This window comes from Chrysemys picta, chromosome 4 (genome assembly GCF_011386835.1).
Source record: "Chrysemys picta bellii isolate R12L10 chromosome 4, ASM1138683v2, whole genome shotgun sequence".
Taxonomy (NCBI): Eukaryota; Metazoa; Chordata; order Testudines; family Emydidae; genus Chrysemys; species Chrysemys picta.
In genome coordinates, this window is record NC_088794.1 from 29,365,828 (window position 1) to 29,382,366 (window position 16,539).

At 53.5% G+C, this 16,539-nt stretch overlaps 1 protein-coding gene across 1 annotated transcript; it reads right to left on the reverse strand.

Moving 5' to 3' along the window:
- Positions 1-8,355: 8,355 nt before the first annotated feature.
- Positions 8,356-16,056, reverse strand: LOC101949804 (dispanin subfamily A member 2b-like). The gene is made up of 3 exons (XM_042862098.2): positions 15,958-16,056; positions 14,881-15,125; positions 8,356-11,517 (listed from the first exon to the last, which is right to left on the reverse strand). Exons 2-3 carry the CDS (start codon positions 15,076-15,078, stop codon positions 11,377-11,379), a joined length of 339 nt encoding a protein of 112 aa, XP_042718032.1. The 5' UTR covers positions 15,079-15,125; positions 15,958-16,056; the 3' UTR covers positions 8,356-11,376.
- Between the last annotated feature and the right edge of the window lie 483 nt (positions 16,057-16,539).

The following is a 16,539-nucleotide window of genomic DNA, read 5'->3' on the forward strand; positions in this document are numbered from 1 at the left end:
AATGGAAGAGTGAATGCAGGTGAGAGACAGGAGGTCAGAGCTGAGATACCTGAGACAAGCACCTTAGCAATTCTACAGATTAGATGGATGGCAGTGATTCTAGTACCAGCCCTGATACAGCACAATAGGGAGAGCTGTAGTGTTAGAGGGCACCATCCATATGACCAAGGCTACTACAGTCACACACCTGGAAAAGGAAAGAGCTGCTCATGTTAAATCCAGCTGTACTGATAATATTGCAGGATACTTCCCTTTCTACCACCATAGCTTTCTGCCAGGGTCTTGGCTATGGTGCCCCTCAAGATCTGTAACAGTAACCACTGCTGTTCAGGGGGTAGCAGTTCACAGGGTCCAGGAGGTGCCTGGCACACGTTGGGGTGCAGTAAAATAAATAATATTTGTAATGGCTATAATGTATACCTGGGGCAGTGGGATCTCCTCTTGGAAAGGCTGAAGATGGGATGAATCATTTGCAAGGCTCCTTGGTACCAAAAAGGATGTGGGTGAAAAGCCAACGAGCTATGCACAGAGCCTGCAGGCTTTACTTAGCAAAGTTTCTGCAGGCAGAGGTGTTCCCACCACAGAGTCTAACAAACAACAGCTGAACAACTCTATACCAGGCTCTGACTCTTATCCTCCAACGAGAAGCAAGTGAGCCCACCACCATTCTCTAACCTGCTGTTGTTATCAGAATTGAAGATGATCGACATGTAGCTCTAAGTCTGTTCCTGCAGCCCCTGGTATTGTTCAAACATCAGGACTCAGGGTACATCTACACTACAGGGGGGAGTCGATTTAAGATACGCAAATTCAGCTACGTGAATAGCGTAGCTGAATTCGACGTATCGCAGCCGACTTACCCCGCTGTGAGGACGGCGGCAAAATCGACTTCTGCGGCTTTCTGTCGGCGGCGCTTAGTCCCATCTCCGCTGGTGGAGTAAGAGCGCCGATTCGGGGATCGATTGTCGCGTCCCAACGGGACGCGATAAATCGATCCCCGAGAGGTCGATTTCTACCTGCCGATTCAGGCGGGTAGTGTAGACCTAGCCTGAGACTCCAAAAAGTCATAATATTGGCTTAAAAATCATGAGGTTTTTTTAAAAAATAATACATTGGGGGTTCTTTGTATTTGTTTTTGAGCCTTTAGGACAGAGGTGGGCAAACTACGGCCCGCGGGCCACATCCAGCCTGCGGGACTGTCCTGCCAAGCCCTTGAGCTCCCGGCCGGGGAGGCTAGCCCCTGGCCCCTCCCCTGCTGTCCCCCCTCCCCCGCAGCCTCAGCTCGCCATGCCACCAGCGTGGGAGGGGGCTACACTGCGGGGGCAGGGGAGCTGAGCAGGGAGGGTGGCGGGAGCGCGGCCGGAGGACTCAGGAGGAGCACCAGGCAGCCATGCAGCCAGCTGGAGAGAAGCGGCACTTTGAAAGGGAAACCGCCACTTCTCTCCGGCTGCGCAGCTGCCCCTGATCCTCCTGAGTCCTCCACCCATGTTCGCAGGGCCAGGTTCCGAAAGGGGCTTTAGAGGGGTGGTTGGATGGGGGTGGGGTCCCAGGGGGCCTGTCGGGGGGAGGGTGTGTGGATAGGGGGAGGGGCAGTCAGGGAGCAGTGGGGAGTTGGATAGAGGGTGCGGTCCCGGGGGGGGCGGTTAGGGGCAAAGGGTCCCAGGAGGGGGTGGTCAGGGGATGTGACGAACTGGGCCTGTTCTCACTGTGGTCTGTGAATGCTGACAGGGGAGTGTGGCTGGGATAGTCTGCATTGGAGGATGGGATCTGCCCCAGGGCGCATACCTGAATGTGTAACACGAGAACCCAGGAGGGGGTTGAAGGCCAGGTGACTCCTTAGCCCGGGAAACTGGACAAAGGCTGTGGGAGGGGTGGCTGAAGGCAGAGTGCTGGAAGCAGGCTGGAGAGATGGCTGGGAGGCAGAGATGGCTCTGACCCCCCCCCCCAAAGGGGGGTGGGCTGGGATGCCCTGGGACCCCAAGCTGGACATAACTGAGGGGGTCCCTCTTGTCTGTGCCTGCAAGACCTGTCTTGGACTGTATTCCTGTCATCCAAATAAACCTTCTGCTTTACTGGCTGGCTGAGAGTCATGGTGAATCGCAGGAAGCCGGGGGTGCGGGGCCCTGGGTTCCCCAATACTCCGTGACAACTGGTGTTAGCGGTGGGATCTACTGCACCCCGTGGACGGCGCTTCCTGCAGTAAGTGACTGGGGAGCAGTAAAACGAAGGGGGATTGACGGGGACCAGGCCTGCTGAAGAGTGGGAGAGAGACGGTTATTACCCCTGGGAGTGTGTGACCAGCGAGAAGGACTTTTGCAGTAACAGGGTCCCCCGGGGGGATCGCAGCGAGTGGTCCCAGGGGCGGAGGAGTCTGCAGCTCGACCCTGGCAGAGAGGCGGTGACCTCGAGAAGGGCTGGCACACTAGGGGTCCCCCTGGGAACTGTGGGGAGCTGTGAGCACACAGGCCGGTGAGTGGCCAGCAGGAAGATGTATGCCAAGCGGCTTAAGAGCGACCTGGTGGAGCTGTGTAAGCAGAGGCGGCTGCACATTGGGAGGCTCACCAAAGCACAGCTCATTGCCCAGCTAGAGGCGGAAGATCGCGCGAATGAACTGATCCCTGTGTCTCAGGGAAGCAGCCTGGCAAATGCAGCGCAGGCACCAGTGTCTGTCCCAGCTGGGAGTGGTCAGCCGGCTGCTGAGGGCTTCCCGAGACCCCTCCTTCCTATGCCTAGGGGAAGGGTGGGGAGGAGCCCAGCAAATACCGAAGGCGCCGTGACCCCCCCGGCCAGCAGGGGATCCCCCCGGCGAAGCCCGCCGGCCAGCAGAGGATCCTCCCGGCGACGTTCGGCATCCGTGGAGCGGAATTGGCTGGAATGGGAGAAAGAGCTAAAACTGAGAGAGCTGGAGGATCGTGAACGACAGAGACAGCATGAACGGGAGGAGAAAGAGAGACAGCATCAGCGTGAACAGGAGGAGAAAGAGAGACAGCATCAGCGTGAAGAGAGACAGAGACAGCATGAACGGGAGGAGAAAGAGAGACAGAGACAGGAGAATGAGAGACAGCGTCAGCATGACCTGGAACTGGCGAGATTGAAGGGCAGCGAACCCCCGGCTGCGGTGAGTGAGGGGGGATCCAGGACTGCACGGAGCTTTGATAAGTGCATCATGGCCCCATACAAGGAGGGGGAGGACATGGATGACTTCCTGGAGGCCTTTGAGACGGCCTGCGAGCTGCACCGGGTTGATCCCGCGGACAGACTCCGGGTCCTTACCCCCTTACTGGACCCCAAAGCCGTGGCATTGTACCGCCAACTGGGAGAGGCAGAGAAAGGGGACTACGAACTATTCAGAAAGGCCCTGCTACGTGAGTTTGGGTTGACTCCTGAGATGTACCGGGAAAGGTTCCGGAGTCAGGATAAAACCCCTGAGATCTCATATCTGCAACTAGCCGTCCGCATGGAAAGATACGCCAGCAAGTGGGCTGGTGGGGCCCAGACGAAGGAGGACCTGATTAAACTGCTGGTACTGGAGCAACTGTATGAGCGGTGCCCATCCGACCTGAGGCTGTGGTTGGTGGACAGAAAGCCAGAGAACCCGAGACACGCCGGGCAGCTGGCTGATGAGTTTGTAAAGAGCCGGTCAGGGGGTGGCAGGGAGGAGCCCCAAAGGAACAGGCCCGCCGCGATGCAGAGAGAGAGTCACCCTGGGACCTCCCAAAGGGGGAATATGGGGAATCCCCTCCCACGGGGAATGCCCAGCATCAGGGACAACCGACCGGCTCGAGGGGACCCACGGGACATGAGCTGCTATTACTGCGGCCGAAGAGGCCACGTTCGGGCCCAGTGCCCCAAGCTCAAGGACAGACTGAGCAGACCGAACCCGCACCGGGTTAACCTGGTAGAGGCCCAGACGGACGAGGGGCAGGCTTCTCACGCAAGAGGGGCTGGCAGCTTATCAACTGCTCAAGAAAGAGAAGGGCCCCAGGCCAGCTTCTCTGGGGGGCCAGATGCTCCGGATTCAAAGTTCTCCGTTTACAGGGTTGGCGCGGGGCTGTCCCTGCGGAGCGAGTGCCTTGTTCCCCTGGAGGTGGATGGGAAGAAAGTTTATGGATACTGGGACACGGGCGCAGAGGTGACACTGGCCCGGCCCGAGGTGGTGGCCCCAGATCGGGTGGTGCCCAACACCTTCCTGACCCTGACCGGGGTGGGCGGGACCCCATTCAAGGTTCCCGTAGCGAGGGTACACCTGAAATGGGGGGCCAAGGAGGGCCCCAAGGACGTGGGAGTGCACCACCATTTGCCCACTGAGGTGTTGATGGGGGGGGACCTAGAGGACTGGCCAAGCAGCCCCCAGACCGCCTTAGTTGTGACCCGCGGTCAGAGCCGGCAAGGGGCACTGCGCCCTGGCCTTGGGGGGGGTGCCTTGCCTGAGGCGCAGGACCCTAACCTGGTGGGGAGGGAACGCCCAGGGACGTGGCTCAGGGAGGCTGCAGCTTCGGACCCAGCGGGCGAGAAAGAGCAGGTGGCCATCCCCGTCCCAGCTGCTGAGTTCCAGGCCGAGTTACAGAGAGATCCCTCCTTGCGGAAGATAAGGGACCTGGCCGACCTCAATGCGGTACAGACCATGGGACGAGGTGGCCGGAAAAGGTTCCTGTGGGAGAAGGGGTTCCTGTACCGAGAATGGGCTCCCCCAGGGAAAATGGAGTCAGGGGGGATCAGGAGGCAGCTGGTGGTACCCCAGAAGTATCGCCGCCAGCTGCTGTGCCGGGCCCATGACATTCCCCTCTCAGGGCACCAGGGAACCTGGCGTACCCAGCAGAGGCTGCTACGGAGCTTTTACTGGCCTGGGGTCTTTGTTACTGTCCGACAGTACTGCGGATCCTGTGACCCCTGTCAGAGGGGGAGGAAGGCCTGGGACAAGGGGAAAACAGCTTTAGGACCCTTGCCCAGCATAGAGGAGCCTTTTCGGAGGGTGGCCAAGGTAAAAAGGGCGGCTCTAAACCAAGAGAGCCCAAAGCACAGACCTCCAGACTGGAGTGCTGGGAGAAGACCACAGCCCAGTTGGAGCCCCAGAGGTATGGGGGTGGGAAAAGGGCACAGGCCGCATAAACCTTCCCACATGCGAACTGCGAGTGCCATCAAGCACCCCCAACCTAAGGGGGGGCGTGAAACTGGAGGGGCCTGGTGTAATTCCCACCAAGGAATGGGAGGGATGCGGGGGCATCCATGGGAACGGGGGTAGGTTCGAACTTCCCCGGGTCACTGGCTAAAGTGACCCTGCTCAGTTCGGTCTCGAAGGGGGGAAAGATGTGACGAACTGGGCCTGTTCTCACTGTGGTCTGTGAATGCTGACAGGGGAGTGTGGCTGGGATAGTCTGCATTGGAGGATGGGATCTGCCCCAGGGCGCATACCTGAATGTGTAACACGAGAACCCAGGAGGGGGTTGAAGGCCAGGTGACTCCTTAGCCCGGGAAACTGGACAAAGGCTGTGGGAGGGGTGGCTGAAGGCAGAGTGCTGGAAGCAGGCTGGAGAGATGGCTGGGAGGCAGAGATGGCTCTGACCCCCCCCCCAAAGGGGGGTGGGCTGGGATGCCCTGGGACCCCAAGCTGGACATAACTGAGGGGGTCCCTCTTGTCTGTGCCTGCAAGACCTGTCTTGGACTGTATTCCTGTCATCCAAATAAACCTTCTGCTTTACTGGCTGGCTGAGAGTCATGGTGAATCGCAGGAAGCCGGGGGTGCGGGGCCCTGGGTTCCCCAATACTCCGTGACAGGGGACAAGGAGTAGGGGGGGTTGGATGGGTCAGGGGTTCTGAGCAGGGCCTGTCAGGTGGTGGGAAGTGGGAGGGGGTGAATAGGGTTAGGGTTTGGGGAGGCACAGCCTTCCCTACCCGGCCCTCCATACAGTTTTGGAACCCCAGTGTGGCCCTCAAGCCAAAAAGTTTGCCCACCCCTGCTTTAGGATATTCTCAAGTCCCAGTTTTGTGATCTACTCTGCAATCGAGATGGTTAGAAACTCACTTTTTTTTTTAAATGAAAGTTGAGATTTCCATGCAGTCATGTGGGCTTTAAGAAAAATACCAAATGTAACTTCCCTCCTCCCCTCCCACCCTGCCCCGCATCCTCCTTACCATAAGTGATGCTGTGAAACTTACCTGGGCCTGGAGTCCCAGAAGCCGTTGCTGCCCCGTTGCCAGGCAACCCTCCCTTAAGCAGAGGGGAGGCCAGAGAGACGGAACTAAAGCAGCTGCCCAGATGTCCCAAAAAAGGGGGGCTCTGGTTGGTTTTTGACCCCAGATGCCTGAGAGAGAGGAGGCAGTCACTCCTTCTGGGGTGTCAGTTGAAAGGGAAGAGAGGGAGCATCCAGCTCCCTTCACTGAGTGACTGGTTTGAGAATTTTCCCACTCCTCAGTTGGGAAACTCCATTGAGTTAAGTTCCCGGTGGGCCTACCACACCACTGCAAAGGGAATGTGTGCCTGACGGACTGTTCAGCTGCCTCAGCCTACAGCCAGATCGCTGACAGTTACTTAAGCCAGGAGGAAAAGCAGAAAGCTTATAGCTAAGCTTGTTGCCCCAGTGTGAGGCCTGGTCTACACTACAGAGTTAGGCCAACATAAACCACCTTGCATCGACCTAGCTATGGAAGTGTCAGAGGGTCTGAAGAAGTGAGGTTCTTACCCACGAAAGCTTATGCTCCCAATACTTCTGTTAGTCTTAAAGGTGCCACAGGACCCTCTGTTGCTTTTTACAGATTCAGATTAACACGGCTACCCCTCTGATATGGAAGTGTCGACACTTAAATTTCGCTCCCGTCAATGTAACTGCCTGGCTACGCTGACTTACTAACTCCATCTCCATGAGCAGCATAGCGTCAAGGTCAACGTAGTTAGGTGGATTCAGTATCAGCATAGACACTGCGTTGCTTATGTCGCCTGTTACCGGTTTTCAGGAGCCTTCCCACAATGCCCCACACTGGGGAAACATAATTTATACAAGTGCTCCTGGTGATGCCACACAGCGCTGACACAAGGGGCTAAGTGTACGCACACACAAGCGATGTAATCACTGCAGCTAGGATTACCATATTTCAAGTTCCCAAATGGAGGACACTGCCAGGGGGAGGGGGAGCCAGAGGGGCGGGGGTACCATGCCACCCTTACTTCTGTGCTGCTGCTGGTGGCGGTGCCGTGTGCTAGTATTGTTCAAGTAGGTATTAGACCTATAAGGATGTGTGTAGTGGTTAGACTTTATTAAATGCTTGTGAGCTGCTGCATGCACTAATCTCCATATGCTATATTGTAAGGTAGTATTTGAGCAGTTGTATTGTAAGCCTGCGTGACAATGTAAATCACCAGACAGGAGAGAAACATTAACTAGTGTAAAGTGCTAATCTGCAACAGAAGATGTTTCGACCTGCCCAACGGGAAAGGTCCATCAACACCAAACGGACTATTGTGGGACATTAAAGAGGACAAAAGACTCAGTTATCCTGTTCTCTTCACCCCCATGAAGATGAGTTATGCAACTGAATTCCTCCCATCAGCTTAGGCTGAAGAGATATAAAAACCTCCAATAGAAGGAATTGATTATCTCTGTGCTGCTTAGACTCTGGGGGTCAATATTTTCTAGGAATAAGCAAGAGGTCCCCAGCTGCTTAGCCTGGGTTAGCCCTAAAGGACACATAGAGCTTGCTGAACATAGAAGCTTCTATTACCTTTTGAAACTTAAGGGTTTTTTAACACATTTGTTTATCTATGTTTATCTGCTTTAATGTTGTAAATAACTTGGCCAAAGAGTAGCGTTAACCCTTGCAATACCAGTGCAGGGCAAGCACGCCCCAACACAGGGAGTCTTAACTACAGCTGGTCCAGAAATTTTCATTGAAACAGTTCTCTCCTGGAAAATAGCTGTTTTGACAAAGCCTACATTTTTTGTGCCTCAATTTAGTATCAATTTTAAATAAATTCCATTTTGGGAAAAAAATGGGGGGGGGGAAATCCCCCATTTTGACATTTTTGGAACAAAACGTTTTGATTTTTTCATTTTGAAATGACTTTGTTTTGACTTTATTTTAAAAAATAAGAATAAATTTTAAAAAGGGTTGAAATTGAAACAAAATGTATCAATTGACCCAAAACTATTTTTTTTTAATTTTGTTTTACAAGAAATTTTGGCATTTTGTTCCTTTTTGGGACAAAGAAAAAAATCTAAATCTTGAATTTTTTTTTGTGGACAGAAAATCAATTTTTCTTCCAGCTCTAGTCTTGAGCCACACGCTTCAGAACACCAGTTGGGGTCAGACAGTAATTTCACCCAGGACATAATCTTGCAGCATCAGGCACAATCTGGAGAGTTTATGCTTGTTGCATGTTCAAATTTAATAATGAAAATATTAATAACACAAGATGTCAGATAGCTGGTTCATTTGCAATTCAATCAAAGATTATTAGTCAAAGATTAATACAGCCTGATACAGAATACAGAAAGGAATACATATGTTACCAATCTGATCACTGGAGAAGTGACAGCCACTCAGTCCACTTCTGACTTAACTCCCCAAAACTCTTTCCTTATACATAGCTTGGGACAAAGAAATTCCGTTCCCATGGGCTGATTTAACTGCGAGTTCTATCTTAGATGCCTCAATTTACCCTCATGATTAAGATAAAGACATCTGTGACTGATTCATTATTACCAAAACCACTTGTGACAATAAGTGGTTCTTATTGACCTAAACATCAACCAGTGGTTCATTATTTCATCAATCACAGAATACATGTGTAATAACAAACATCCCTTGCCAATCAACAGTGGTCCCTCTCTGGACACGGGAATGCAATTCTGCACAGGTCAACAGGGTCAGAGGAAAGGATTATACACATTCCATTACTGATTACAAACATTCATTCCTTTGGTCCCTCACTAAGGTTCAACCTAAGTACAAAGAACTTTTCAGTTTGATAGGTACAGAGCACTAGATTTGTAGATACAAAACATTTTGGTTTATACCCCAAAAAGGATTTTGGTTAACATATATAAAATATGTATAAAAATATATAAAATAATTGTAGCAGTTTTAGTATCTACTAACATGCTTCACTCTGAAGTCTCCAGCATTGAGACCCCAGACTAGATGAGATTACAATATCCTTTCTCATCTGTGGCTCTTCTGCCATTTCTTGTAGATCACTTTCTCCCCAGAGAGACCTCCCCAGTTCCCTGGCAGGCACAGAGGTGGTGGACACCAAATTGATGGTCTCCTGAGTTATGTAGATTGGTGGGTAGGACTTCACACTCACATTCCTCCCACCCCTCCGCTCCATCGGAGCACCTCGGACCCACATCCTGCCCTTCTATGAGAGGGGGCAGGTCAAGGAGCAAACTCAAAGTCCACTTGAGAATTTTTTTCCCCAAATTCTTGTTGGAAGCACAATTCAGCCCTATAGATGCACTGATTGTAGGAATGGGCCCAAGGGTAAAGAGGAGGAATGGAGCCAGGGGATGAAGGAAGCACATACCTAGCTGTGGAATACTAAATAAAGCAAGGGTTCTCAAACTGGGGGTCAGGACCCCTGAGGGGGTCATGAGATTATTACATGGGGGGGTCGCAAGCTGTCAGGCTCCACCCCAAACCCTGCTTTGCCTTCAGTATGTATAATGGTGTTAAATATATTTAAAAGTGTTTTTAATTTATGGGGGGGGTCCACACTCAGAGGCTTGCTATGTGAAAGGGGTCACCAGTACAAACGTTTGAAAACCACTGGAATAAAGGCACCCGAGTGCCCGATGCTTCTGCTTGCAAGGGATGTGTCAGACTCTGATGCATTCACTTATTTAGGACTCAGCCCAATTCTTCCCAGACTGACCCAAGGGGAGAGGGAGAAGGGAAACTCCCCACACTTTCAGTACAACTGCTGCTTCTGTACTGGGGTCCTGGAACTGGCTGCAGGAGGCCTGGGTGTGGAGGGAACTGAGTGTGTGGGGACAGAATGTGCTGCTGCCAACCACCATAAGGCCTTTTATTTTTAATCAGATTAACACCCGAGTGCCTTTCCCAGGCACCCCCTAGGCTCTAGGCAGGACCTCTGCACTCACCCAGGCCCCTGCTCTGCGATGCCCAGGTAGTTTTCCCACTCCAGTTCTAGTCCTAAAAGGCTCAGCCGTCCAGCTGGGCCCTGGCTAGAGCACCTGGCTGCGGGCGTCAGTGACCAGAACAAAAGGGGAATTAATACAAATGAAGCATCCCCAAGATGGGTTAAGGCTCTTGTTCTTCAGAAGGTGCTCACCGGGCTGGGGCCCTAAACTGATGAGTTCACAAGAAAACCGAGAGAAATAGTTCCCTCTCATGGTGAATCCACATCGAGCAGGGCCAGCCCACCCTTCCTTCCAGGAGGAGCTGCTGGGCAGCAGTTGTACAAAAAGCTCCTGCCTTCAGCCCCCCCTCCCTGCAGGAGCTGCAGACTGCTCCCCTCCCCACTCTGCAACCAACTCAGCTGGGTTTCTCCTGTTTAAGCACCCCCCATTCTGACATCTCTCAGAAGTGGGGTGGGGCCAACTGGTCCCACATTAGCTCTGTGTTGCACAGTGCGTTACCCCATCACACAGATCAAGTTAAACATTTTGTCCCCTTTACACTTCTCTCTTCCCCGCAGGGCAGGTTGCTGCAGTGAAAAGAGCAGGCCGGAATCTCTGCAGATGGCTTTACTGCTGTAAATACTGCCCCAGGCGAACATTATTGCTGGGTTGATACAGACAGATAAAACTGGGCCAAGGCACAAAGTTTGAATCCAGATTTAAATGTCCCAAAGCATGGGGAGCGGGGGGATGGGAGGGGGATTTTGAACCCATGTTTTGATTTGGCCCATTGTAGAAATGGGGGCCAATGGCAAAGCCTGGATCCAAACTACCCCAAAGAGTGGGTGGTTCTGGTCCATCTCTAGGAACAAAGTGAGGTAGACTGGAGCCTCCTATGACCTCATCATCTATTACTCTCTGTGTTGGGCGCTGCAGAGAGGGAGGGTCACAACAGCAGTGAATGCGGATGATTTTCAGTGCAAGAAATCCAAAAAAGGTAAACAGCTGGATCAGGCTGGAAGAGGAACAAGTAGGTAGTGGCCGATTCCATGGCCACAGTGCATGGAGCAGAGAAGTGGGGGCCCGCGCAGATTTGAAATGAGCGTGACCACATAACTAGCATCAAAGCTACAATGGTGCTATTAATGAGTCAATTTTTGAACTCATGACCTGTTGTGAATTTCCATCACAGCATGAACAGCCAGCAGGGGGTCATTTCCTGCCATTTGAGTTATCTTCCAATCCCCTCTCTGAATGCCTGGCTGGTGTCAGTCCCAGGAACTTCATTAAAGGGATGCTGTTAAGGTCTCCAAAAGCAAAAGAAAAGGACCACAGCAATAGCAACTACCACCAGCAGTGACCCAATGATGTTTAACACCTTGGCGGTGGTGCCATAGCTCCGAGCACCTTCCAGGTCCCCCAGTACTTTCCGATCTCGGGCCTGGAAAAGAAAACAGGAGCATGTGAAAAATCAGAGCAGTCAAGAGGGTGGGAGAATTTTTATTAACTGCTTAGCCCCTTCTGGGCCAAGCTAAAGCACCCACAGCCCATGCACCTTCTTATTGAGCTATAGAGAACTCCCTGACTTCTGCAGCAGAAAGAGAAGAAGCCAGAGTTCAAAGGGAGCTAGTTCAGATGTTTATTCATTGAGGTTTCACTAGGATTGTAGAAAATACAAGTGACAGTTTTGCGAAATAGCCAAGATTTCAAAAAGCACTGCTTGTGCAGAGCATTCCATATCATGCAGTTCATGGCCTTTTGTAAATATGCAGCTCGTTTGCATAATGATCATTTGTATAATGTTGCTTGTTTGCATGTTGGTCCCACCCACCAGTGCTAAATCCTTGATTCACTATTGTTCTGTTTTACAAGTGCCATCTTTAACTAAAAAGGAAACAAAGGGAGGGGTGTAAGTTTAAATAAGCAACAAAAAACATGACCACAAGATGGTGCTCTAGCCTAACAGCATTGATGTATGAAATGGCTAATATGAATCTAAGCAGGCAATTTTCATTTGAGCAACCACATCTGTTGACTATATACTTATATGGTAATGGGGGGATTAATAAACTGTTGATTAGCCACAAGTGCCCTGATTTGAGAGAGGATGTCCAAGGTAAAAGCTGCCCTCAAAAGAACCTGCTCCTAAAATTGAGCTCTGTGTAGCTAGAAAGCTTGTCTCTTTCACCAATAGAAGTTGGTCCAATAAAAGATATCCCACCCCCCACCCCCCGCACCTTGTCTCTTTCGACCTAAAATTAGTAAGCTAATGCTTCCTGGACTCAATAAAAAGGGGGTATCCTAACTGAATTCCATTCCAACATTCACTATAACACATCAAATAGGCAAATATGGTGTGTTGGATTTCAGCTTTAAAATCTAGCTGGCACTTGGGCAAATGCATAAAATTGATCCCCATTCCCACTTATATAAATATATAACCCCCTGCAAAGTTGTGAAGCCCCAGCAGTGAGAACAACCACTCTCTGCCCACGTGCGGTGGGGTACAACTAGAAATAAGAGGGTGCCACTGAGCAAGGGAAGATGCAGTAGATCAGAAAAATGACTCCCTAATGGGAGGTGTGCCCACATCACCTGGAATATGTACAACTATCCGGTGGGATACGTATTAGGTGGAAAACATGGCATTGTCAGAGGAGGGGGACAAAATGACGTAACTGGGGCGTTTTCCCACCTGTGATGTCTATGAATGGTTTGCTATCCTAACAAAGGCTGATTGAAAACCTAGCATGGGGGATCCTTAAGCCTGCTAAAAAGTCCCACTTGTGACAGGAAATCCTGTTACTAATTGTCATTATAAACTAGCTTCTAGAGCCCTCGCCAGGGACCAATTGTGCTAGACCCTGTACATATACACTGGATGCCCTAAACACTGTGGAAATGTTGTATCGTGTGTAAGTCACGACATTATAGAAAGAAAACTGGAGAGACAGACAGGGGAGCATGATAATGCTGTTTCCCCAATGATAAATATTGCATTTCTTTTTTTCCTTGGTACACCTCAGGTCTTCGTTGTTCTTGCAGAGGACTGGACCTCAGAGAGCCTGAATAGACACTATTAAGCAAAAACAAATGCACAGTTCCCAAAACTTTGGGAGTATGTAGTTTGCAATTTCCTAAAGCTGGCCCAGCTGTACACACAGCAGTCCACATTCTACTGCATGCCTGGTTTGCATGCGCTCCCCTCTCCCTGGCACAGCATACCCATGTGTTCCTCTGTGGGTCGTTTCTATACTCCAGCTGCAAGGAGCCCTTTACTCCCCACTAGTGCACTGGCTGAGTCTCTCCTTGTGGAAAATGGAGCCAGTTAATTCCTAGGGCAGGCTGGCTACAGCCCAAGCTGAGCCTTCACTTACTAGAGAGTCTTGGGCATCCAAACCAGCCCGTGGAGAAGCTGAAGTGCGTCCCTTGCATAGTGGTTTGATGTTCCTATTGCACTGTCCCACTGATCATTCCCAGCCAGGTTTCAGTCTGCACGCTAGACTAGCACATCTCTTTGGAGCACTAATGTGGGGCACCATTCCCACTGCTACCCCCCCCCCCCACACACACACACACACCAGAGGCAATGCAGGGAGAACTGAACAAGTGCCCCAGACACGCCAGGTCCTTCCCTGACCCTCTAAAGGGGAGGGGGGAGTGAGAGGGAAGCACTGCTTCACCAAACTGCATCATCACACCCTGCCAGCCGGTGTGGCACAGTCTTCACACCTCATTGCATCAGCGACACAACACAACCGCCACACAATCAGGATGTTGCACCATAACTAGACAACTCTTCCCACTGATTGAGTGGCTTTGCAGCCTCTGGGAGGATCACTGAGCTGCTGCTCAGCATCACAGAACCATAGACCCACAGGGTTAGGAAGGGGCTGCAAAGATCTAATCTAACCCACCCAAGTTAGATCTAATCTAACCCACTCCAGCCTCTTTTTGAAAACCTCCTTCCGCTGGAAAGCTCCCTGCGGCCCCTAAATACCCCCACATCCAATAGGGCCCCCAAGTTCCAACCTCAGGCTCACCCTGCTGTAGTTAGCTGGATGCTCACATCCTGCAAACTCCTAACCCTAAACGCCCACACACAGTCCGGGCCAAGGACAGCTGATAGCAGGAGCAGCACAGGACAGCCCAGCTTGCCCCGCAGGGTGGATTCCTGCCTTGGGACTGGGGGGCTGAGCGGAGAAAGAAAAGCTAGAGTCAGGGCTGTGGAGGAAGGGAAAATAAACTGCCAGGAGACGGGAGAGACCCGGGGGCTCCGGGAAGAGGTGGGGGAGGGTCGGAGAGCGGGGATGAATGTGCCCTGGATACCAACTTCCCGGCGGGCCGGGCTGGAGGGATCGGGGTGCTGGGGGCACTGGGGATCCAGGAGGGCTGGAGAGATCGGGGTGCTGGGGGCACTGGGGATCCAGGAGGGCTGGAGAGATCGGGGCGCTGGGGGCACCGAGGGATCGGGGGGGATCCGGGCGCTGGAGGCACCGGGGGGCCTGGAGGGAACCGGGCGCTGGGGGCATCGCGGGGAACCTGGGGGGGGGGGAGGGAAATCAGGGCGCTAGAGGCATCGGGGGATCCGCGCGCTAGGGCACCGAGGGACCTGGAGGGAACCAGGGGATCCGGCCACCGGGGGATCTGGGGGGGAACCGGGTGCTGGGGCATCGGGGGACGTGGAGGGAACCGGGCGCTGGGGGATCCGGGCGGGCTGGAGAGAGTGGAGCGCTGGGGGCACCGGGGGATCCGGGGAGAGGATCTGGGGCGGGAGGCGCCAAGGGTCCGGCCCGGCTCTCACCTTGATAGAGAAGATAAGCGCGGGGAAGCCCAGGCAGCCCAGGCAGGCGAGCTTCTGGCACAGCAGCACGTTGAAGAGGGACCAGAGCACGAAGTCGCGCGGCTGCTCTGCCGGGAAGCCCTGCTGGGTGCCGGGGTACGGGGGAGGCAGGCCCCGGGGCTGCAGGTCGATGCTCAAGGTCTGCTCCTTGCACGCCATGGCCGGGCAGTGCGAGTGCTGGTCTGAGCGCGGCGGGGAGCGGGCGACTGTGGAGCGGGGCGGGCGGAGACAGGAAACGTGACTCAGAAAATGAAACCGCCCCCCGGCCCCAGCCAGCCGCCTCCCCCGCCCCAGCACAAATACCCTGAACCCGCCCCCCCCCCCCCGCGCACAGAGCCACCACCCTATCCCCCAACACCTCCACCCGCACGGAGCCACCCTGCCCCCTAGAAACTCCCCGCACAGAGCCACCCCCTACTGCCCCAACACCTCCTCCCGCACAGAGCCACCCCCTCCTGCTCCCCACACCGCCCCCCGCATAGAGCCACCCCCTCCTGCCCCCAACACCCCCCCCGCACAGAGCCACCACCTTGCCCCCTCAGACCTCCCCCACACCTCCCCCCATACACACAGAGAGCCATCCCTTCCTGCCCCAACATCCCCCGCACAGAGCCACCCCCTCCTGCCCCTCAGGACCCCACCATCACAGAGCCACCCCCTCCTGCCCCCAACACCCCCCCCGCACAGAGCCACCACCTTGCCCCCTCAGACCTCCCCCACACCTCCCCCCATACACACAGAGAGCCATCCCTTCCTGCCCCAACATCCCCCGCACAGAGCCACCCCCTCCTGCCCCTCAGGACCCCACCATCACAGAGCCACCCCCTCCTGCCCCCAACACTCCCCCCCGCACAGAGCCACCCCTCCTGACCCCCAACACTCCCCTGCACAGAGTCACCACCCTGCCCCCCCAGATCCCCTCCACACAAAGCCACCCCCTCCTGCCCCTCAGAAAACTCCTCCCACACACAGAGCTACCCCCTCCTGCCCCCCAACACCCCCCACACACACAGAGCCACCACCACTTGCCACCCCAACCTCCTTTAGAGACCGCACACTCCCTGTCTCTCCTTTCTTCCCAGCCTCTGCCCTCCACGCATCCCTTCTGCTCCACTCCCTCCTCTACCAGCCTCCCCCACCCCTAGGAAATGTCAGCCCCTTGGAGGGGGAAGGGATAGCTCAGTGGTTTGAGCATTGGCCTGCTAAACACAGCATTGAGTTCAATCCTTGAGGGGGCTACTTAGGGATCTGGGGCAAAATCAGTATTTGTCCTGCTAGTGAAGGCAGGGGGCTGGACTCAATGACCTTTCAGCATCCCTTCCAGTTCTAAGAGATGGGATATCTCCATTAATTTATTTATTTTATTTTTTATTTAGAGGATACACAGAAGAGACAACGCTGGCTAAGGAGCTAGCCTTGAAAATGCTGAGTGGATTAGTTGTATTACTGTAGTGTCATGGGGCCGTAGTCCTAGGCTAGGACCCTATTTTGCTAGATGCTGCACACACAGAACTACAAGGAGGTCCCTGCCCCAAGAGACTTACAGTTTAAGGGGTCTACAGCAGAGGTGGGCAAACTGTGGCCCGCGGGACCCTCCTGTCCGGCCTCTGAGCTCCTGCC

Coding starts and splice junctions, on each gene's coding strand:
- LOC101949804 (XM_042862098.2), bottom strand. CDS start 15,078: ATGGCGTGCAAGGAGCAGACCTTGAGCATCGACCTGCAGCCCCGGGGC. Junction 11,518..14,880: donor CGCTTATCTTCTCTATCAAG/GTGAGAGCCGGG, acceptor TTTCTTTTCCAG/GCCCGAGATCGGAAAGTACT.